Source organism: Heloderma suspectum, chromosome Z, assembly GCF_057233095.1.
Source record: "Heloderma suspectum isolate Gila_16-S chromosome Z, 16-S_ref, whole genome shotgun sequence".
NCBI classification, from domain to species: Eukaryota; Metazoa; Chordata; class Lepidosauria; order Squamata; family Helodermatidae; genus Heloderma; species Heloderma suspectum.
Window position 1 is genome coordinate 7,393,519 of NC_139476.1, and position 23,983 is coordinate 7,417,501.

The window sequence follows — 23,983 nt, forward strand, 5'->3', positions numbered from 1 at the left end:
CAACCCTGTGAGGTTGTGAGGTTAGGCTGAGAGTCAGAGAACAGCCCAAAGTCACCGAGTGAGCTTCATGCCTGAGTTGGGACTTGAACCCGGGTTCCAGTCCAACAATCTACACTACCTGCTATAGTCAGCATGTCTGCATAGCCCTCTTCATCCAGTCATCCAGTCACCTGCTTCTTGTAACATCTTACCTGATGAAGAGATCTGGGAATCTCAAAAGCGGGTGCATTTTTTAATGATCTTTGGAGCTGGCCTAATAAAGGTACTGTTACACTATGGATTCTGGAGTTTTTCTTACAGCCAAAATAGCTGCTTTAAAAAAACAAGCAAACTAGGGAACTTACCTTCCCACCCCATATCAATCTGGATGGTGCTCGATATCTAGCACTAGGATTTATTTTGGGGGGTGGTTCTTTTAATCATCATCGTACCAAGATATGTTGTTGTTCAGTCGTTCAGTCGTGTCCGACTCTTCGTGACCCCTGGACCATAGCACGCCAGGCCTTCCTGTCCTGCGCTCTCTCCCGGAGCGTGCTCAAGTCCATATTCATTGCATCGGTGATGCTATCCAGCCACCTCATCCTCTGCCGTCCCCTTCTCCTTTTGCCTTCAGTCTTTCCCAGCATCAGGGTCTTTTCCAGGGAGTTTTCTCTTCGCATTAGGTGGCCAAAATATTGGAGCTTCAGCTTCATTATCTGTCCTTCCAATGAGCACTCAGGGTTGATTTCCTTTCGGATGGACTGATTTGACCTCCTTGCAGTCCAGGGGACTCGTAAGAGTCTTCTCCAGCACCACAGTTCGAAAGCATCAATTCTTTGGCGCTCAGCCTTCCTTATAGTCCAGCTCTCACAGCCATACGTTACTACTGGGAAAACCATAGCTTTGATTAGACGGACCTTTGTCGGCAAGGTGATGTCTCTGCTTCTCACTATGCTGTCTAGGTTTGCCATAGCTTTCCTCCCAAGGAGCAAGCGTCTTTTAATTTCATGGCTACAGTCACCGTCTGCCGTGATCTTGGAGCTCAAGAAAGTAAAATCTCTCACTGCTTCCATTTCTTCCCCTTCTATATGCCAGGAAGTGATGGGGCCAGATGCCATGATCTTAGTTTTTTTTAATGTTGAGTTTCAAACCAGCTTTTGCACTCTCCTCTTTCACCCTCAACAAGAGGCTCTTTAGATCCTCTTCGCTTTCTGCCATTAGGGTGGTATCGTCTGCATATCGGAGGTTGTTGATAATTCTCCCGGCAATCTTAATTCCGACCTCTGATTCATCCAACCCGGCGTTTCTCATGATGTACTCTGCATATAAGTTAAATAAGCAGGGTGACAATATGCAGCCTTGTCGTACTCCTTTCCCAATTTTGAACCACTCGGTTGTTCCATGTCCGGTTCTTACTGTTGCTTCTTGACCCTCGTACAGGTTTCTCAGGAGACAGGTAAGGTGGTCTGGTACTCCCATCACTTTAAGAATTTGCCACAGTTGGTTGTGATCCACACAATCAAAGGCTTTAGCGTAGTCAATGAAGCAGAAATAGACGTTTTTCTGGAATTCTCTTGCTTTCTCCATGATGCAGCGAATGTTGGCGATTTGATCTCTAGTTCCTCTGCCTCTTCGAAACCCAGCTCGTACTTCCGGTAGTTCTTGGTTCGCATACTGCTGAAGCCTAGCTTGTAGGATTTTGAGCATCACCTTGCTGGCACGTGAAATGAGCGCAATTGTGCGGTAGTTTGAACACTCTTTGGCAATTAGCTTGCGTAAACATCCACCACTTCTCCAGCAGACAGAAAGGATACAGCACCTCTGCCAAGACAATAATTATTACAATATCTGTGTCGCAGTGTGTGAAAAAAGGTGCCCATTGTTCGGGTAATTTATCACAGAGAATCTTCCCTTCTCAGACATGTATCCGACCTGTCCTTTTTGGCAACCGCCAACTACTCAGCTATTCATCACATTAACAATTATTACATTCTTCATTTCCTTATTTCTATTACATTAAATCTACCCTATAAAGGAACTCAATCCAAGCAATTTACATTTTATTCAAAATATTTATATACCATCATTCATCACCAACTCACAGGATGGTGAATAAAATTCATTAAAACAATAGTTTGGTGTTGGAATGCCTGTTACTCCAATACTGTGTGTGGTATGTATGCGTTGCACATTTCAGGCCAGTGACTGTGGTCTCTGATGGCAACCAAGTATGGGCACAGTGGTTAGTTGTGCAGAACTAAGACTAGGGAAACCTGCATTCAAATCCCCACTGGGCCATGAAGTTCACTATCTAACCTTGGGCCCGTCACCATTTCTCTCAGCCTGTCCTGCCTCACAGGGTTGTTGGGGGCAAAAAAAAGGGGGTCAGCCAGGACACGCGCATGTCTTGATCTCCTTGGTGGACAGGATAACATACCCCTAAAATAAATCAAGTCTCCAAGGGGCCAGGATCTGACATCACCTTCCTAGAAGTAACCCAGCGGAGGAAACAGCTGTCCGTAAACAAAATGGAAAAGCTGGCTTACTCTGTAGCTGCCCTGTGTCCCCAGCACTGGCCCCTGATGCCAAAATGGCATTTTTGTACAGGCGCAACTCCAATCTAGACCCCCAACTGTACACCGTACAGACTCCAAACTGAAGGCTAGTTTGCCTGATTGACGCTTGAGGCCCATCAGCCACGCAAATAGTCCAGGTCTACTGAAGTTTTGCAAATGGGAACCAGCTGCATTTTGACTCCATCTGCTTTCTAACAGTAATGGGTAGCAGAGAGGGAAAGGTTGTCTCAATTTACTTCTCTAGTTATACATCTGTTAGTTTACACAGCACCTTAAAGATCTAATAGGCCCCAAGTGGAGTGATGAGATCATGTAAGGCTGCGTCCTCTTTCAAACCTTCCTATGCAAGTCAAATACATTTTAGTGTGTGTGTCTGGGAGATAGACAGACAGACAGACACAGAGACTAGACAGAGAGAGGCAGCGACGCGCACACAGACAGACAGGCTTGCTTTGTTGCCAGCAACCACAATTGGTTTACAACTGGGGTCTTGACTCTCCTTCAGCCGGAAGTCTAAATTCCATTTTGGAAAAGCTCTCGGGGGCTGCATTCCAGGGGTGGGCAGAGCCAAAGGCAAAAGTGGCAGAGCAAAAAATGCCAGATCTTTTAGCTTAAAGCTCTCCTCGACTAAGCCTTAGGAGAGGCATTTCTTAGGAGAGGTACAGTTTGCAAAATGTACCCAGAGGCATCCATCCGGCTAGTGTTGGAAGACAGGCTATTGACCTATGACAGTTAGGGAACCCGCGGCCCTCCCAGCTGCTGTTCAACTCCAACCCCATCATCCCTATGCGGCATGGCCAACAGCCAGGGGTGACAGGTGCAGTCCTACAACATCTGGGTCAGATCCAGCTGGGCTGTCTCTACAAGAACTGAACCTCCTCCTTCCCCACATTTCCTCTTCTCTTGTAACGCTAGAACTCACACATGCTCATGAAACCATTAGGCTAGGGGTTTAGCGCAGACAAAAAGGAACGCTTCTGGAATTTGCTGGCACAAGATATGCCGACGGCCAGGGGTTTTAGAGGGGAATTAAACAAATTCATGAAGGAGGTCTATAAAGGGCTAGTAGCCATGACAGCCAACTCAAATTGCACATCGAGAGAGAGAAAAAGTGACTCTGTCCCCTAGTCTTCAGAGCTACAAATGTCGCTGAAGATTGTCACCTTTGCATTCTGTTTGTAGGCATGTAGCTGAGCAGGGTTGGAAACAGAATACTAAGTTAGCTGGACTTCTTGTTCTGATCGGGTGGGGCTCTAACAGCATTACTGACAAGATAACGCCACAATAATGCAGGAAGCATCTAATCCGACATCCAAGGCCAAGTGTTTACTATCAGGAGGGTTGGGATAAAAGTGGCTTTAGCTAAAAGAACTCGAAGAGTAAACCTGCATTAGGAGAGCATGCAATCAACTGAGCTTTTCTTACTCTGCATAGGAAGGGTTCAAAGCCCAGAGAACAGGAAGGATCCGAGAGCCTTGTTACACCTGAAAGGCTAAAAGGTTCACTGTGGCTTGTGACACAATAGATCAAGGATGTTGAACATCAGGGTCCCAAAACAGCCAGTTGGGTTACAAAAATGATCTTCCTTCAATTTGCTTTGTTTCTTTTCCAATTTCCACTTTGATGTCACTTGTGCTAGGTAAAAATCAGTGGAACTCAGCTTTACTTTGAGGCAATGTTACCGAGCACTTTGCACTTCAAAAATAAGCACTATATAAATAACAGTAAAATAAAGCTGTAAGCTGTAAGAGGTCAGCTGGATACCTTCTCTATTTCTTTTATTATTTTTAAAGATAAAAATCATGGATGTTCTGTGACTCTGCTGTTTTGCAACCCTTCACAAGCCATACAACTTGGTAACAATTTACCAAGCCCCCACAAAGCAAGCCCCTCCACCTCAGTTACTAGGCGTACCATTGGCCCCTGACGTGTCACATCGCTTACCAAAATTCTTGCTATTTTGTTGGAAGTTTTCATAAAAAGAGGAAATGTTCTACTAGTGAGTAAGAAGACACTGACTCTCAGCATGTAATTGTGACATCAGGAGACTTCTCCCCAGCCATGATAAATAAACATCTTACATAGTTGTGCATGAAACCGAACAGACGCTAATTTGGGGCTTAACGCTGGCTGTAAAATGTATCCATGGGAGGCGGAAAGGGAGGGAGGCGCTTGTTTATTATAAGGGAGTCTAGACCCATCCCGGTCAGGGAAAGATCTTGCTTTGCATCTGGGCAGCGAGAGAGATGAGGTTGCTCAGGCAGGCCAAGCAGCCCCGGTTGCAAAGTCTGTTGCGAGGAGAGAAGGGACGGGGAAGGCTTCCAGGAGGGATTCTGTGGCAGAGCAGAATCACAGGAAGAACTCCGGGGAAGAGTTCAAGGAGCGAGTGACTGAATGAATGCTGCCTAAGATTTCCAGGCAAGGAGCCACCGGAGAGTCATTTTTGGTGGCCGCTGCCACAGGGAAAGGCGTAGGGGTGGCGTGAGGCCAGGCCGCGAGGGAGGAATCCTTCCTGAGGGAGGAGCGGAGCTTGCCAGCGGCAGGCCACAGCCAGAAGCCCCGCGAGATGCAGCCCCAGCAAGCCAAAAGGAGCTCTGCCAGAATTCTGGGGAGGAACTCGGGAGAAGCGTGGCCCGATCCCGACCCCCTCGTCCCCATGGGGGGGAAAGGAAGCACACCTCTCCTGCTGCTCGAGCCCAGGGCAAGGAGGAGCTGCAGGCGAGAAGGCTCCGACGCAGCCCGTGCGTACAGGAATCCTCACATGCGACCCCCAGCCTTGTGCACGTATGCACGGGTCCCTGCAGGGCCAGCAGCAGGACCCCCAACATCACACCTGCCCCAGGCCCCATAAGCCCTCGGGGTGGCCCTGCAAAGCTGACCACGGGGGTGAGAGGGGGGGGCGGAGGAAGCAAAGGCACTCCTCGCCCAGGGCACCAGTTCTCCTAGGGCCAAAGCTCAATGCGGAATTCAGCCCTTTGACTCAAAGGGGTTCTTCACCTCCACACTAAATCTTATTAGCCTTTAAAGTCGCCCAGGATACTTTGCTGTAATAGATGAACAGGGGCTACTTCTCCAGAGTTAACAAACATGCCACGGTCCATCCTACTGTTTGGAACAGTAGTATGGGCTGAATCCAGATTTAGTCAGAGAAGTCTCATTAATGACCATATCTGGATCTGGCCCCAAGAGTATCCTTTCCTATGAAACTATCCGACATGGTAAGAAAGGCGAATATTCACAATTTGACAGGACTACGGATAGGTTCTCTACCACCCTACAGAAGCTCACGCATTGGGATCACATTCACCAGAGAAGTTGAGCTTTTATTGCAAAATCAAGTACCTAGTCCTCAGTGTTTTTAGAGTGTGTGTGGGGAGGCTTGTCCTATTTTTTTTAATCATTGTACAGATTGTTTTCTGCTGGTGTTGTAATCTACTCCAAGTCTTAAGCAGAAGAGAACAATAGAAACCATTATTACTAAAGCTGTAAAGAGAGAAGGTGGGGTGTAATGGCTGGAGGAAGGACTCAAGTGGCAGCAGTTATGGAAGGAGGGGAGCGTGCAGGGCTTTTTGTCCTTTCTATAAAGAAGCAACAGAGGCAGGATTATATTCAATAAGCATCTGAACTTGTGCCCCCCAGAATGATTCCATTTAAGACCCTTTTCCTTTTGGCCCCAGACCTTCTCTGAAATGGAATTCGGCTCGAGGTTCAACACCTGATTTAAGTTGAGAAAATAACTTTTAAGTTTTGCAGTGTGCGCTTGCTCTCGCTCTCTCACTCACTCACACTTACTTCACTCACTCAGCTCAGGCTACTGGGCATGTTTAGCCTGGAGAAGAGAAGACTGAGGGGAGATAGGATCGAACTCTTCAAGTACTTGAAAGCTTGTCCCAGAGAGGAAGGCCAGGATCTCTCCTCGATCATCCCAGAGTGCAGGACATGGAAGCCACATTCCGGCTGAACGTCAGGAAAAACGTCCTGACTGTTAGAGCAATGCGACAATGGAACTGATTACCTGGGGAGGCGGTGGGCTCTCCCACGCTGGAGGCCTTCAAGATGAGGCTGGACAGCCACCTGTCAGGGATGCTCTGACTTGGATTCCTGCATTGAGCAGGGGGTTGGACTCGATGGCCTTGTAGGCCCCTTCCAACCCTACTATTCTATGATTCTACTAACTACACACACACACACACACGCGCGCGCGCGCACGCAGAAAGAGCGAATGAGCTACAACCCACCCCTGCCGTGATAGCAGCCTTATTTTTTTTTTTTTAATTGAACGGATTTATTGTTGCAGCCCTGAACACACACGTGCACACAGAGGCTGTCCTTCAGTAGGCAAACTCGATTTATTGTTAAAGAAAAAAAAGCATTACCAGACCAGACCGCAATGCAAAAAGATCATCCATGCAACATGATGAGGAATAAGAAGTTGGCCAAGTAGAGTTAATTCTGCCACCTTCCCCACCCCAAAACAGTTAGTCCCTTTAGGAATCTAGTGCGTAAACATGGCATTACAAAATTTTAGAGAGTCCTCAGTACATTATATTAAGACAATAGTGGAGACAGTACGTTGGTAGGCGATCCAGTTATTGAGGGCTGATGGTTTTGAAGCAAAGGTATCAAAACGAGATCTGAAGCAGAAGACTGCCATTGCCAGGGGTCCCGGGAAAATATGAGCAGAGTGACAGCACAAAAAAAAGGTTGTAAGTGTGGAATTCCCTCCCAAACTTCTACCAAGCTCTTTGGCCAACGTTTTCCGCTCGAGCCAACTAAAATGTTTTGCAGGTCTCGGCTAGAAACGTTTGTTGCTCCTATGAGTAGGTGCTCCCATTAGGTACCTGAAGTGATCGACAGGCCCATATACAATCCTTCAAGACACCCCAATGTGGGTTAGAAATGATCTTTTAATGTTTGCAGAGAAGAGACCTCCTGAAAATGTGGCACCCAGGAGTCCACTCAACACTTGGAGGGTAGCAATTGGTGGCTGCCAAGGCCCTCCCAAAGATGGTACCTGGACCCCATCGCACGAACTCCCTTCCCCGTGGCCAGAAACAGAAATTTAATGCAGCCAAAATGGGAGGAGGGAAAGTGACTGTGGCAGGAACTAGGGAGCGTTTGAATGTCTTGACGTGGCAGCGAGCTACCCAGAGAGGACTTCCACCTCAGTTGTCCACCACAAAAATGCTTCCCCAGCAGATAAGAATCGCCACCAAAGGGGAAACAAGCAGTAGGCCACAGTATGTGCCCAGCGGCCTAGTTGCCGACCAGCAGGCCAGGAAGAAGGGGGTACCTTCTTGCTATGGGGGTACCGTCATGCTATGCGCCCTACGTCAGCAGGTGGCGTTTTGTCTGAGGAAGTTGAACGTATGTCCCTGAAAGTTGCCTGTGGCTTTTAATTAAAAAGTTCAGAAGAAAGGTATAGTTAAGGCAAAGACTATGGCTACAAAGCACACGGCAACACAAACAGCACTGTATTCACAAGGCAGTTTCAAAATGGCAGCCCTCTCCTACATAGGAGCAAAATCAACAAGAAATCGCACATATTAAATTTTTAAAACCCACCACCATTTTTTTGGAATGTGTGAAGAGATTTCAGGAGGCCTGTAAACAGATTAGATTTGTGGCATATGAGATAGAAAGACAGACATATACACAGTTCCCCACCCCCTTCTATTCCAAAAGGAAGTTTAAAGAGGTTTTTGGCCTCCTGCGTTAACAGCCTTTTCTCCCTTTGGCTCGTCTGTTAACATAATCATACAAAATTTCCTTGAGAGAGAGAGAGAGAGAGAGAAAAGTACTACATTGTACTTAGTATTTACAAGTTGTTGGTCTTTAAGGGGGAGCCCCTTAAGTGTAAACAAAATATGGGAAAAGGGGAAAGTGATGGGAGTATGATGGAAGAGTTTTACAAGCTGATAAGGCACACGTCACAATGACCGTCTATTCCACGCATAGTCTCTTCCTCTCCCTACCCCATTCTCCCTGCCCCAGAAGAGGGTTTTCACATTGCTATTTTTCTCCCAAGTCTAAGAAACTCGCAAATATGTTTCTTGCAAGTAATACATTCCATGAAAAGAGGCAGAGACAGAGAGAGACTGACTAATCCTGCTCTTTTGGGAGCACATAGCCAAGGCAGTAACACGAAGTAATGGCATTAAAGGACAATGTCAGGGGTGCTTCCTTGCAGAAGATCTGGGGAGAGATACACACCCCACACGTTTGGGCAAGAAGCACAACTTTGATACCATGCTATGAAAGGGAAAAAAAGGAACAGATTTGGAAGTCATCCAGAACACTACCATTTCCCAGCAAAAAGGAAGGCTCTGGGGCTACAAGGGTTCCCCCAAGCTGGTTTCCTTCTGATGTGTTGGACTGAAACTCCCATAATTCCCAGCAAGCGCAGCCAACACATAAAAAGAGCACCAGCTTGCAGGAAGGTTAGACTACAATGTAAGCTTCTTCCAAAGAATATTTCTAGGCCAGGAACCTCGGCACACCAATCAAGTTCCGAGGAAGACTTCCATTTCGGTTATGTTGGGAGGTGAAAGTAGAAGTAAACTCAGGCAGGGGAGGGTGGGGTGAGAAGGACAGGCTTCAGGGCCAGAAGGCACTCCCCTGCTCCCCCGAAGATGCCACCCCATGCCACGGCAAAAAGGAGGATTGAGATCACTGCAACATTTGGCTGTGCAAGGGTGACAGACGCCTTCAGCGAGCGTCGCTCAAGTGCTGGGAAGGTCAACCCACCTGACACACGCCTGCTCCAGTTCCGGCTATTGCATGTACCCAGAGAAAGGCATTGCCTGCAGACCCACAACCCAGCCCCACTGTGGCCCTACAGTCCTGCAGAAACCCATCTGCCCACTGTGGGGCAAAGCTGAAAGGTTCATCAGAATCTGATGGGTCAGCAAAAGTAATGGAAATGCCTTTCTATTAAAAAAAAAAACAGTTCTGTGGGACAGTTTGGGACACATTTTAAAGCCCTCTATGGAGGGTTTCTACTCTAGCTAGGAGACAGATGATTGGGATTTCTGAAGTTTCTGTTTTAGCAAGGAAGCTACTATCAGTCAAAGGACAAAAAAAAACCCACACACACTTGAAACAAAGAACTACGTTGCTAAAGTCCTCAATAGATCAGAAGCTTCCAGGAAAAGATCCCTTTTTGCTGGAGGGCACACACACACAGAGCATTTGAATGGTTCCCCCCGCAACAAGGTATTAAATACAGAAAGCCAACATCACTGAGAGGCTAGAACCCTTCCTCTCAGTATACACATTTACTACTTAACGGAATGTTACTATGGGAGAAGCATTAAGCTGTGAGATTCAACTACCCCCCGAGGCCTAAGGCAGGAGACATCAGGAACTGTTAGAACCCCACGCGACCTGCCATTTGTGTATTGATTGCATGTTGTCCCTCACAACAATCTGCAGGAGTGCAGGATCTCAAAAGGCTTTAAGAACAAACATGAGAAAAGATGGGGCTGGGAAAAGTTGAGTTGCCTGCCCCTAACGCATGGACAAATGTGGCACTGTGCTCCAGGCAAGCCTAACAGTTCTGACAAGGAACAGGTGTGCCTCTCCCCCTCTTCATGCCTCCGTTGGCAAAAGCAAGGGAGGGTGGGGGAATTCCCAAGAATAAAGGTGACATACTCCGTCCCTCGACACATAACTAGTCAAAATATTGGCAATAACCGCTTCTCTGCTGTTTTCCAAGAGGCAATGCTAGAGGCCGCACGCACAGATTCAGATCTTCTGCAGTCATCCAAAAGAGATAATGTTAACTAAAAACCAGGGTGGGGAAGGGAGGGTGTACAGGAGAACACAAAATCATTCCTCCCCACCCCTACCCCACAAGAACAAACAAACCCCAAACCACCAATATAGTTTTGCAACGGCCCAAATTAAAACCACCCACACAGTCCAACAGGTGAAATCATGGCCATCGGCTGCCAGCTGGGTAATTGGGGACCGTGGGGTACGCGGGAAGGCTGTTCCCCGAGAAGTTGTTGAACTGAGCTTCTCGGCTCGGGGGGTCCCGCCACACACCGCTGTGCCACTCATCCTGAGCTTTCCGAAAGCTACCATCCCCACTGCGGTAGATCCGGTGGACCTGAGGGAGGAACAGAACAGAAAGAGAAAGCTAATGCCATTTCTCTCTCGCACTCTCTCTCACACTCTCGCTAGCTCACTCACTCTCGCTCTCTCACTCTCGCTCTCTCACTCGCTCACTCTCACACTCACTCACACTCACATTCTTTTAAACAAGGAAGATTAAGTCCTTCTTTGCTGCTGTGGCACTAAATTTTGGTGGCAAATTTGGCAGCAGCATGGGGGGGTGTAAAAAAGGTCTGGGAGGGCTGCATGTGGTTTGGGGACCACGTGTTGCCCATTCCTGTGCTAGAATGTAGTAGGGACCTCCCCAAAAGAACAGGAAAGAAGCATCCTGCCTCTGCATGATCGTTTTCCTCACTCTCCAACTTCTGCTATACTAATCTGTCACAAACAGGAGAACTTGAAAGCCTTGTCATCAGCTCCTTGCCAGAACAAGGCAAGAGTTCATTACCCTGGCAGATGTCCTCATTGCTCCTGCTCTGAGAAGAGGCTCTGAATTCCTCCTCCACTACACCCCTGATTGCATCAGAAGCAGCTGACACAAGACGAAGACCAGCCCCAAAGAAACCCCACTTACCCGGATGAGGCAGGCAAACATCACGACGGCTGATAACGTGAACATGATGGCTGAGAAAACCATGATTACAGCAGCCCCAACATTTGTGCTGAAGAACGTCACGGCAGCTAGCCAGCCGCTGAAAGAGAAGTCAAGGGGAGGAAGACAAGAGTTTCTGAAAAGATCTCTCATGTTTCAGCAAACATTTTTATTAAGATAGGCTTACACACGGTTGCTCACACACACATCCCCTTCGCTCTTCCCTCTGCCACCCTGAAACCAGGAAGCCTCTAATCAACCACCGATTGCCGCCTCACCAGAACCAGGAATCGCTAGTGCACAGTGTTGGAACAAGCCAGGATGTTAAATCATGGCTTGAAGTCACTTTGATATCCTGGCTTGTTCCAAAGGAAGGTAACCAGAGTCTCCCACTAGGGGCTGCATGCGCAAGCAAAAGACTTCATAAGAAATATGATCATCTGGACGATGGATTGCCAGAATTTATTCTGTGGTTTTAATGCTTTTTAGGTTTTTTAAATGATTTTTTTCCTGGCTTCACTAGCCACCACACAATCCAGCCTCTCTCTAAGCTCACAAGATTCCACCCACCTGCTTTTACAGCCATATGGACTAGTCACCAGAAACTTTCCTAGTCCTTTAATACACACGTACAAGACAAGTTCTCTGCCCAGCATTTTATGTTCCCATCGCATTACAGATATGTTTGGTCCTTTGTGTGAATATTAATTATTTGTACTGAAGTGGTCATTTTTTTTAGTGAAGAAAAAGAAACCCTCCACACCACGTACAAAACAGCACGTTAGAAATTAAGAACTGCACCCATACTATTTTGGGGGTGTTGATTAAATTGCCAATGAAGGATCTGAACAAGTTCACCCATAAATAAACCACCTGTATTGGGAACCTCCAGTAGTAATGTATGGCTGTGAGAGCTGGACTATAAGGAAGGCTGAGCGCCGAAGAATTGATGCTTTTGAACTGTGGTGCTGGAGAAGACTCTTACGAGTCCCCTGGACTGCAAGGAGGTCAAATCACTCAATCCTAAAGGAAATCAACCCTGACTGCTCATTGGAAGGACAGGTACTGAAGCTGAAGCTCAAGTATTTTGGCCACCTACTGCGAAGAGAAAACTCACTGGAGAAGGCCCTGATGCTGGGAAAGACTGAAGGCAAAAGGAGAAGGGGATGGCAGAGGATGAGATGGCTAGATAGCATCACCGATGCAATGAATATGAACCTGAGCACACTCCGGGAGAGTGCGCAGGACAGGAAGGCCTGGCGTGCTATGGTCCATGGGGTCACGAAGAGTCAGACACGACTGAACGACTGAACAACAACAACAACAATTGGGAACCTACTGGAAGATGAATTGTACTTCGAAGAGTCAGGTGTGACCTGTCACAGCTTCCCTTCATGCCTTTACTCCCGAGGAAAAAGCTTGGACACAGCAGCTCCTAGAAGCTGCCAAGCTATAGGGCTGCTTGCTATGAGCAACCATGGGAATATCCCTTTAAGCAGAGACTGCTAGGACTGGGGTGGTGATGCTGCATTTCCCACAAGTGCAGGCAATCAGCACAGGTAGGATGGACTAGGCCTACAGGACAGACTGCTGCAAGGCCCTGCTAATGGACTATAAAAGACAGCTGGAGAAACAGGAAGGGAGGCAGCCAGTGGATGCCTGGTGTGAGAGTCCACTACCAAAAGCTGCTGGCTTCACTGCTGCCTCTCTCCTTCTTGCCTCTGGGATTCCAGACCACTGAAGCAGGAGAGATGCTGTGACTACAACCTGGAAAGAGACCCAGTCCGCCAAGCGAAAGAAGCTATTGTGCCTTTGCCCGGGACACACACCATGATTTGGGACCAGTTGAATTAATTGCTGGTGTTCATATAGGCCATGGATAGAACCCAGTGGATCTATTTTGTAAATAAATAAATAAATAAATAAATATGTTGGCCAATAAAGCCTTAGGACAGCTGCCTGCCTTGATCTGCCTTATATTAGGTAAAATCAAGAACCAAATCACTTTGGCAATACACCACCATTCCGAAGGGGGAAAGGTAAGTATATTTTATGGGAAAGGAACATAGCTCAGTGGCAGACCACCTCTTGGCACGCAGAAGATACCAGGTTCAATCCTGGGCCTTGGGAAAAGACCCCTGTCGGAAAACCTAGAGAGCTACTGCCTGTCAATGTAGGAAATGTTTCATTAGATGGACTCACGGTCAGAGTCAGTCTAAGGCAGCTTCCTAGGTCCCCGTTTCCAAATAAATAAATAATGACCTATATTGTGGCAGGCACCATCTTCCAGGAGACGTTGTGTCTTCCGCAAGAAGGAACAAAGGGGAAATTACCCTGAAGAGATGCTGCCATTTCTGTCAGTACCTACATTTACAAAAAGTGCAGTCATTTAAAGAAAGAAAAAGGGTGCGTGCTATCTAATTAATTGGGGGCGGAAGTAATTTTTAGGTTGATAAAAAAAAAGGTGTTTGGATGGAGTAATATACGTCTGCTGGTCCAGGGGCCCAATTTCCCCCCTTTGGTACCCAGCGAGGGCCACACCCTCCCCACCATCACCACTAAACTGGCTGCCAAAATTAGTGGACATGTGAAAATGTGCCAATTTTCTTTTAAATCAAGGCTGGTTTTAAAGAGAAATTGAGCTCCCAAAGCACTTCCAGGAGCTCGATTTTGCTTTAGAAGGAAAACTGGGGTCCCCCCGTTTGTGCCAAATGCAGTGGAGGGCACAAACTCAGTTGGGGGGGAGGCCTGCGGCCTGCGGACCATGCGCTGCCCACCCTCAACCTAAGCAAACAACTAATCAGCTAGATTATTTATTATTATTTATTAGATTTATTAGCCGCCCATCTGGCTGGCTACCCGGCCACTCTAGGGGGTGTTCGATACAAATAACACAAAATACGAACTTACATAATCAACCGAACAAAACAACACTGCTCTAAAAAACCCTAACCCACCCCAAATGCCTGCCTGAACAGCCAGGTTTTCAAAGCCCGGTCAAAGCTCATCAGAGAGGGGGCATGGCGGAGGTCACTAGGGAGGGAATTCCACAGAGTGGGGGCCACCACAGAAAAGGTCCTCTCCCTAGTCCTCACCAGCCTAGCTGTCCTGGATGATGGGACAGACAGAAGGCCTACCGAGGCCGATCTCACTGAGTGGCATCCCTGCTGTTGCTGGAGGCGCTCCTTGAGATAGACTGGCATGCTGCAGCCCTGAATATTTTCCAGTTAAAAGTGTAGACACCCTCAGCCTCTTTTTAGAAAATTCATCTAAATCATTTTTTTTAATTAAAAAGACCCAAAGGACCAAGGGGCCAGGAGTTCCTGCACTTACCAAGCCCCCCATCCGCTGATGCCGATCGCTTGGATGACAACCAGGATGAATTGCGCTCCGAAAATGAAGAAAAACATCATGAAGTTGAAGGAGCTGTCTGACCTGGGGGGCAGGCGGGCAAGGAGAGAAATCTGGTTAGCCCACGCAGGAAGTTATAAAACCAACAGAGGACAATAAGCAGCAGTTAAAAAGGTGGGAGGTCGGGGTCACAGCTAAACTGAGTACAGTCCAGTCATCATAAGCCAGTCGGGGGGCGGAGGGGGGAGGGCAGGGCAAAAGCAGGGAAGGAAAACGTGTTCATTCTGTTTCTTTCCCTTTAATCTTTTAAAATTTAAATTAATTACATTCCCTGCCTCGTCGGGGGCTGGACTAGATGCCCTTTGAGGTTCCTCCCAACTCTGTTAGCCCCTCCCCCCTTCCTCCACAGAGCTCAGGGTGGTTTACATCTGGGGTGGGTAGACTTCAGTCTTGCACCATCTACTCAGTTAATTAGAACCCCCAAATCCACCAGTGGGGGCCAGATGCAAAAATGGTGGCTGCAAGGGAGAGCCATTTACCCCCTGCACCCCAGGAACCAAGCTCTAGGACAGCCTGCAGACACAAATCCACACCTTTGCTACTACAGGACAGGGGTTGCCACTGTCTAATTTAGATCTAAACCCGACCTTTGCTAACACAGTTGGAAGTTGGAGGCCCTTGCTGAGCTACTGCAAATCACCCAGACAGCTACTCTATGCGGCTGCTTGACCATTAAGTTCACCTTTGGAGGCTCTGGGTGCCACTGCCCTTAATAGTGCAATGGGCAGCTACTGAGGAAAGAGCCTTCTCTGTAGTGGCCCCCTGTCTGTGGAATGCCCTTCGCAGGGAGTTCTGCCTGGTGTCTTCCCTGTACATGTTTAGACACTCGGTTAAGACCTTCCTCTTCTAGCAGGCATTTAATCTTTCATCTGTTGCTCTGGTTATCAACTTTACTGCTGGCATTTTAATGCCACCGTCCCCAACCGGGTGCACTGCAGATGTTTTGGACTACAACTTCCATCATGATGGCTGGGGTACATGGGAATTGAATCCCACAACGTCTGGAAGACACCAGGATGGGTAAGGCTGCTTTAATATCTGAAATACCGTGATAGCTTCATTAGCTGTATTTGCCGTTATTTTATTGTTTGTTTTGGGGTTTTATGACTCTAAATTGCCCCAAGGCCAGTTGTCAGTTGGGCACTATGTACATTCAATCAATCGATCGATGATTTGGATCTCTCTCTTACCCCTCCCTAGTTTACATAGTTCTCCCCCTCCACATATTTCATTTTTTAAAAACTTCACGACAACCCTGTGAGGCAGGTCAGGCTGAGAGAGGAGAAGGGTAATACTTACTCTTTACACGCTTGGGTATAAAAGCGAAGATGCCTCTAGCTTTATATTTGGGGAGGGTGGGGAAGGAAAGAGGTTAATCTGTTAAGAGGTTGGGAAAGATGTGCGAAACCAGAATCCCTGCCTCCGTTACAAACACAGCCAGGCTGTCTCGGCCCACGCTCATGCATGCTCAAACACGAGCCTTTCCAGGGCTGCAAATCCTCTACCGCTGTTGGCTCACATGCCCTTCGGCTAAAAGGGGTGAGCCGGCAATAATCCAGCTCTAGGAGCAGGATTAGCAGGGAAAATAGCTCCTCAAAGCCACGTCAGAAAAGCCAGGGGGCCTGCCAACACACACGAAAACCTGGGCAGCACAGAGATTTCTGGCGGCCCCTGGGGGCACACAGAGAACTTATGTATTTATGTACTGCCCCACAGCTGAAGCTCTCTGGGCAGTTTACAAAAGTTAAAACATTAAGTACAATATAAAAAGTTTAAAAGCCGTTTACCAAAAAGCACACAGATCATAAACAAACAACATATAACTCAAATGAGTCATAACTAAAGACACATCCAGGACCAGTTAAAACTCATCATGTGCTGCCAAATGCCTGGGAAAAGGGAGAGGTCTTAACCTGGTGCTGAAAAGATAATAATGTTGGCGCCGGGGTTAACCTCATCAGGGAGCTTGTTCCACAGGTGGGGGGCAACCACAGAGAAGGCCCTCTCCCTCATTGCTGCCTTCTGAGCTTCCTTTGAAGGAGGCACTCAGAGGAGGGCCTTAGATGCTGAACGTAGCGTACGGGGAGGTTCATTTAGGGAGAGGTATGCTGTCAGGTATTGCGGTCCCAAGCCATACCTTCCGGAGGCAAGACAAAGCAAGATTCCCAGCCTCGGGTGGAAGGTGGGACTGCCCCTTCTCCAGTTCACCATTTCCAGAATGAAACGCGGAAATGAATCCCACATTTATTGGGGAAGCTCCTGCAGACTCCCTAGAGGCGAGCCTAGAGTCGCAGAAGCGTTTCCTCCTAAGTGTACTGAGCAAATATTTTTAGACTCATGCTACAAGGGCTGCAGGGGGTTCAGGGAAATATGCCATGGGGGCCAGATCCACGGTGCTCAGCTACCCCCCAAAAAGACAAACCAACCAGAATAGGAAATAACTCATTTCAGTGTTGTTGTTTTAAAAAGCATGTATTGGAAAAATGCTCTAGCACACTCCCATTCTTCAGCCTTAAACAGACTTAATTGGGATCCATTCCGAATTACCCCTGGTCTACAAAGGCAGTGGAATGAGGTGGTCAAGCGTGCGTGCGTGTGTGTGTGTGTGGGGGGTGGCACGCACAGAAGTGTAAAGTAAAAATTACTAGCACAGCAAGGGCAAGCCTTGGCTAGAAACTTCCTTTTTTGAAAAGCTAGATTTCTACTTGCGGAGATCTTCTTTTTAAAACAAAAACAGAGGGATGCGGTCAAAAAGTCATGCTTGAGCTGTGCTGCGGCTCATTCTCCCTCATGAGGACTCTACCACGTCAGCCTCTGATGCGTGGGATTTCAGAGAAGGGGGATAAAGACACACCGGTGTGCAATTACCTAAAGGCTTTGTAGACCGGTCGGAACCAGCAGACATAACTGCAAGGGCTGAAGAGAATGAGCCAGAGGACGGCAAAGCCGAAATTGGCACCGTTACCACCACTGATCCACCAGGCCATGCAAGCAACAAGATTGACGGCCAAAGTAATCGAGTAAACTGTGGATAAGAAGAGGATGCAGTAAGTTACGGATAAAAAGAGGCCGCCGTATACCATGGATAAAAAGACAGTGTTTTGAAGTGGCCTTCCTCAACCTGGTGCCCTCCAGATGTTGGCTGGGGGGCAGTGGGAGTTGTAGTCCTACACATCTGGAAGGCACCAGGCTGGGGACGGCTGGTCTAATCCTTCTTTGAGGCCATCGCTGCCTCTTGGGGGAAGTGACCTCTATTAAGATAAATCATGCAGTGTACAGAGTCCATGGGCGCCCTGGGTTCTTTGCAGACTGCTGACGTGAAACACAGAGATAAAACAGGGTGCTTTTTCATGTGTATTCTCACAGCACTGAATACAATTCAGCTCCCAAATAATCCAATATTGTGCCTTCTGTATACATTTTTTTTCCTTTGGCAAGAGGGAGCACAATGGCTGATGTTTTGCATAAGATATTCTGGTTTTGCTGGGCAGGGGAGGACCTTTGTAGTGAAGCCTTGCCCCACAATTCCTAGAACCCTTATCCCGCCACCCCTTTGGCTTGTGAGGTTTTAGCAGCTTTGCTCACACACTTTTGAGCATCTCTCTGCAGCCATAAGGACTAGCAGCTTGGTGTTTTTTAAAATAACATGAAAGCTGAGGGTTTTTTTTGAGGAAGCTGAAACCTACACCCAACAAGCACGCAGGCCTGGTTAAACTCCAAAGACACTGCGTTAAATACACAAATCCCGAGCCCTCCTCTTCCCTCCACTCCCACTGAGTACTGCTGCCTTGAACTTACATATCCATAAGTGATAGATCCTTCTCACCAGCGTCTGGTGATCAACGGGAATCTCATCAGAAAAGTTCTGGTAGAAGCACGGTTTCAGCGGGATAAACTTCGGAAGCGGTGGGAAGTTGTTCACTCTCTCTACAAAAAGGGAATTTATTTTTAAAAAATCACTGCTGCTTACGGACAGAAGTGGTAATTTCACAGGTCAAGTTTAGCATTTAGAACCACCGGTCACCACAACAGAAATTACAAAATGCAAATAAAAATACTCAAACTTGCATAAAAATATCTGCACTTTTATGCACATTGTTTGGGGCTTAGAAATGAAAGAAGCAGGAAGCTGAAAGAAACACAGGTCGAAGGTCCCGAGCACAGGAAATTGCTGTTGTCTGGACAAATTTCTGCCAAATTTTGTATGCTGGGCCAGCACGTACGGTTCTTCAGGCGATGTATTTATCTTGCTATTTGCATGATTTCCATGCATAAGAGGCAGTGTTCAACGGGTAGCCACAGAAAGGAAACAGGATGGCAAAGGACACCCATGTACGCCAATTTTAACTCAAGCTGTTCTGGTTTTCTTTGTTACCTGCCATTCCTTCCTCAGGTGGCCCTCACGGGAGTTTTAAGTCACGCAGAGCTGGACCTACAAGAGACAAGAAGAAATTCTAAGACCCAGCAGAGGTTAGGCCAACATTTCCTAAGCTGTCTCTTCAGTGCAGCCTGGACGAGACAAGGAACTCCGTTACTTGTCATGGCCTCTTAAGGATGAGTCACTAGGAAAAAACCCACCTCCTCACTGGCCAACCCACATGCGAAAAAAATATATCAGGGACGGAGGCAATAAAATAAAATACAGAAACCAGTAGCATGAAGGCTTACTTGCAAACTGCACCGCCTCTCACAAGAGGCCTCCCCGGATGCTCCTTCCATAAACCCTTTTGGCTCAACCTCTCTCCCAGTGTTATTATATCATTGGGTTTTAGATCTATTGTCTTTCGAATAAAAGGCAAACTGCAAGTTTGCACCTATATTCCCACAACACTCTTTGCCTTTGTCATTCCCCCCAGCCCCACTGATACATAGATTGTAACCACTTTGGGGCAGAGAACTGTCTTTCCAGACTTGCATTACTCGGTAAAAAAGCACCATGTGTATCGAGGGAGATGGAATGACAATGCTGTGAAAAAGGATGCTAAAATAAAAGGATCTTTTGCTAGTGTCTAAGCTTCGACAGCCCTCCCTCCCAATTAGGTCACATGATCTGCGTATTTTAAGCCTTGTGCCCCCAAAACAGCTGCAGCCTCCCCTCTCTTTCAGCACATGGACAGAAGACCCCTTGTGACAGTTCAAGGAAATCACTTTAAAAAAAGTTATCAAGGGACTACAAAGAGGCGAGTGTCTGCTCTCAGCAGCACCCAGGTTTGCCAAGAAGCAGGAGCAGCGACAGACAGCGGTTAGAGTCGAGGGCCACAGCCCCGCGTTCCAAACACAAAAAGCATCAGAAGGGAAGAAATCCCACGCTTCCCTGAAAGGGTGGGAGTTTGGGCCTTCCAGAGCACAGAACCCAGCATTTTTAAGAAAGCCAGCTACAATTTTATTTACGACAGGAAAAACAGTCATGTTGAATATTTTCAATTTTGTAAGCCACCTCTTAGGTATGATTTCATTGATTAAGAACATAAGAACACAAAAGGAACCCTGCTGGATCACGGTAAGGGTCCACCTAGTCCAGCATTTTGTTCACACAGTGGCCAACCAGCTGTCCACGGGAAACCCACAAGCAGGACATGAGTGCAACAGCACCCTCTCGCCCATGTTCCCCAGCAACTGGTGTACAAAGGCTCACTGCCTCTGGTACCAGAGGTAGCACGTAGCCATCAGGACTAGTAGCCGTTGATAGCCTTCTCCTCCAGAATTTGTCTAAGCCCCTTTTAAAGCCACCCAAACTGGTGGCCATCGCTACATCTTGTGGTAGCAAATTCCATAGTTTAACTCTGCGCTGTATGAAGAAGGCCTTCCCTGTATCTGTTCCGAATCTCCCACCCATCAGCTTCATGGGATGACCCGTTTGGGTTCTAGTATTATGGGAGAGGGAGAAAAATGTCTCCTTATCCACATTCTCCACAACAGGCATTTCTATACTATCCAGGAGCCAAAGCTCTCCAGGCAGTTCACAAAATATCGTGCTTTCACATACAGAAGCAGGGGAGAAACACTGAAACAAGTTCCTAGACCTTATGACAATGGAAATATTTAATAACTTCAACCAACTTTTTGAGAGCAGACTATCTAGAAGACTGCCACCTCTTACGCGATCCTGCTTGCCCACTTAGGCCTTCAACAGAAGCCTGGATCCATATCTCAGTATTGGTCAGAGACGCCATTGGTGAAATGACACAGGACCGAGGTTTTCTGTTTGAGCACGCAAAGCTGAGAAGTTACTTCTACTCCAGGAGGTTTGTTCAGCTCCGATCTCTGTCAACATTTAGCAAAGACCATCTCACTTATACATACCTTTGGCATACAGAACGATTAACTATGTCCTCGCTTATCGTTCTGCAGAACACATTTTCTTGTTTTTCCCTTTTTATTTCTTCTAGTGTTATTTTATCATTGGGTTTTAGATCTGTTGTTTGTTAGGGACTGTGTGTGTGTGTGTGTGTGAGCGTGTGTGAGCGAGCGCACGTGCACCATACTGTGGGACAGATTGCCAGAATATAAATATGTTAGAAAATAATTTCATTTTAAAAAGAGCTCCATCAGTGTACATTGTGCTTTGGAGTTTCACCATCTTAATTTAGTTTTTCTTCCATATGTTGTGCCCAGACAGGACCTGGCATTAACACTTCCAAATATTTCATGGGAAAAAATCTCAATTCCACGATGCATGGCAAAACAGCAAGATTTAAAATAAGCGTACGATTTATTTTGTACCATAAGGAAGGCTGAGCGAAGGAAGATAGATGCTTTTGAACTGTGGTGTTGGAGGAAAATTCTGAGAGTGCCTTGGACTGCAAGAAGATCAAACCAGTCCATACTCCAGGCAATAAAGCCAGACTGCTCACTTGAGGGGATATGAAAGGCAAAACTGAAGTCCTTCGGCCACATCATGAGAAGACAGGACACCCTGGGGAAGATGCTGATGCTAGGGAAAGGGGAAGGCAAAAGGAAGAGGGGCCAACCAAGGGCAAGGTGGACGGATGACATTCTGGAGGTGACGGACTCGGCCTTGGGGGAGCTGGGGGTGGTGACGGCCGACAGGGAGCTCTGGCATGGGCTGGTCCGCGAAGTCACGAGGAGTCGGAAGCGACTGAGCAAATAAACAACCATCTATTTGCTATATTGAGCATAATATGTTTCACATTCTCTTTTTTTGCAATGAATAATCTGCTAAGAGTTCTTATTCATGCGGCCTAATGGAGATGCCTCCAATCGCTAAGCAAAGGAAAGGGTCACAGCACACAAGCAGCTTAGGTCTAAATCAGCACTCCCCGACCTGGTGTCCTGAGGATGTGTTCAACAAGTCCTGGCATGCTCTAAATCCAAACAGTGAAGGACCCCAAAAGGAGAATCAGTTACCTATTTGCAAGCTTTATGACAGTTTGGGATCAGGATTAACTGCAGGGGGAAAAAGGGGATCTGAGGTGGATTTGAAGAGAGGTGGCACCAGACAGCTGCTCTGGGAGGATGGTTCCAAGTATACGGCGTAGCAAGGGAAAAGCGGGTGGAGTAGCTTAAGATGCCACATGACTAGAATACTGGGCTACCTGGAGGAGTTGGGAAGGATCAAACTGAGTTAGTTTCCCTTTTCATAGGGAATACATATTTAGATGGGAAAGAAGTCCTACAATTCCACGAGTTCCCCAAGAATGCATTAAGAATGAAAAATCAGCCCTGCTGAATCAGAGGTCAACAGCTGGTTGGCCACTGTGTGAACTGAATGATGGACTAGATTGACCCTTGGTCTTATCCAGGAGGGCTCTTATGTCTGTCTAATCCAATATCCAGTTTCCCTGCAGCGGGCAACCAGATGTCTACAGGAAGTCAACAGGCAGGACATGGGGGCAATAATCCTTTCCCACTCTGGTACCCCAGCAACTGGTATTCAGAGACGTCCTGGCTCTTATCCTACAGATGCCATATAGCCATGGAAACTAGTAGCCATCGACAGCCCTATGAATTTATCTGATTTGGCTTCACGTTTGCCAGGAATTTTGCAAGAGGGAGGGAGGCGTTCCAGGAGGCCATTCCATGGGAGAATGGGCAACAGGAAACCCTCAGCCAGTTGAGGGTGATGGAGAAACAGTCAACAGGTAGAGATGAGTTTGTCATATACAAGTGGAGAGACAGAAGGTCAAGGGTGACCACTGGAGGGTTTTGAAGGTAAAGTCAAGGGCTGGATCCAGAAGCAGACAGGAAACCAGGGCAGGGATTTAAGGAAGGACAGTGCCTGATCATAGGAACCCAGTAATGGATGGGTACGAACAGACCAAGGGGAGATAATGGAAGACCAGAGAGAAGATGAATGCTGGGAGGCGTTTTTCCCACCTCCCAGCTGAGCAGAGCAGAGCAGAGCAGAGCAAGCTGCTCCAGCTGGTCCAGGGACTACAGAAGCAGGCAAGCTCCCAGAGAGCGAGCGAACAGAGCGAGCGGACAGGGGAAGCAAACAGGAGTTGGCCAGGGGAGTTCGGCAGGGGAGGTCAAGGGGGAGGCCCCTAACATTTTTTAAAAATTATTTTTATTTTTTATTGTAACTAACTTTTTTCCATTTATTTGTCTTGTAACACACACTTTCACACCAGTGGGACTCTGCTTTTAACCTCTACTGAGTAGAGGAGCAGGCACAGGCTAGTCTAGAACAATCACAAAGCTAGACACAAAAAGGGAAAAGAGGCTATGGAAGGACAAGACTCTCCAGTGGTGGTGACCTGCAAGGTGTGTGCAATGTTTGTTTTCTTGCCTGGGAACAACATGGCCCACACCTGCAACAAGTGCAAGCTGATCACGCTGCTGGAGGAAAAAGTAAGTGGACTGGAGCGGCGACTGTCGACCCTCCGGGGAGTAAGAGAACACGAAGAGTTCTTGGACAGAATGGGGGAACTACAGCAGCAAAGGGCAGACCAGAAGCTTGAAGAGCAACAGCAAGATGAGGCAGCGGGAAATGCTGAGGTGAAGAAAAACGGAATAGAGGATACTCCTTGGAAAAGGGTGACAGTTAGGAGAAGAAGAACTAGACGCCACTCTGCACCAGTGGAAGCAGTGGAGCTGTGGAACTGATTCCAGGTACTCGAGGGTGAGACTGGAGGACAGCCTGCAGAGGAAGAATCACAGGGGAACCTGCATGAGAGTGAGCAAGAGGCTAAAGGTCAGTCAAACAGAGGCGATGAAACCCAGGCCTACAAGAAGAAGAGAAGAGTGGTAGTAGTGGGAGACTCCTTGCTGCGTGGGATCGAGACCCAAGTATGTCGCGAAGACCCATGGACTCGCCAGGTATGTTGTCTCCCGGGAGGACAGATTA

At 47.5% G+C, this 23,983-nt stretch overlaps 1 protein-coding gene across 2 annotated transcripts in view; it reads right to left on the reverse strand.

Moving 5' to 3' along the window:
* Window positions 1–1,429: 1,429 nt before the first annotated feature.
* Window positions 1,430–23,983, reverse strand: part of SCAMP4 (secretory carrier membrane protein 4) — a 36,321-nt gene continuing 13,767 nt past the window's right edge. Inside the window, exons 1-7 of one of the 2 annotated variants that reach the window (XM_084826427.1) lie at window positions 20,980–22,865; window positions 19,052–19,108; window positions 18,475–18,603; window positions 17,545–17,701; window positions 14,599–14,700; window positions 11,248–11,365; window positions 1,430–10,668 (exon numbers count right to left, since the gene is read on the reverse strand). In XM_084826427.1, coding sequence (XP_084682553.1) covers window positions 10,492–10,668; window positions 11,248–11,365; window positions 14,599–14,700; window positions 17,545–17,701; window positions 18,475–18,603; window positions 19,052–19,058 — 690 coding nt within the window. In that variant the 5' untranslated portion in view covers window positions 19,059–19,108; window positions 20,980–22,865 and the 3' untranslated portion in view covers window positions 1,430–10,491. Of the gene's footprint in view, window positions 10,669–11,247; window positions 11,366–14,598; window positions 14,701–17,544; window positions 17,702–18,474; window positions 18,604–19,051; window positions 19,109–20,979; window positions 22,866–23,983 lie in introns of those variants that run through there. The other variant, XM_084826426.1, reaches the window with a different exon arrangement.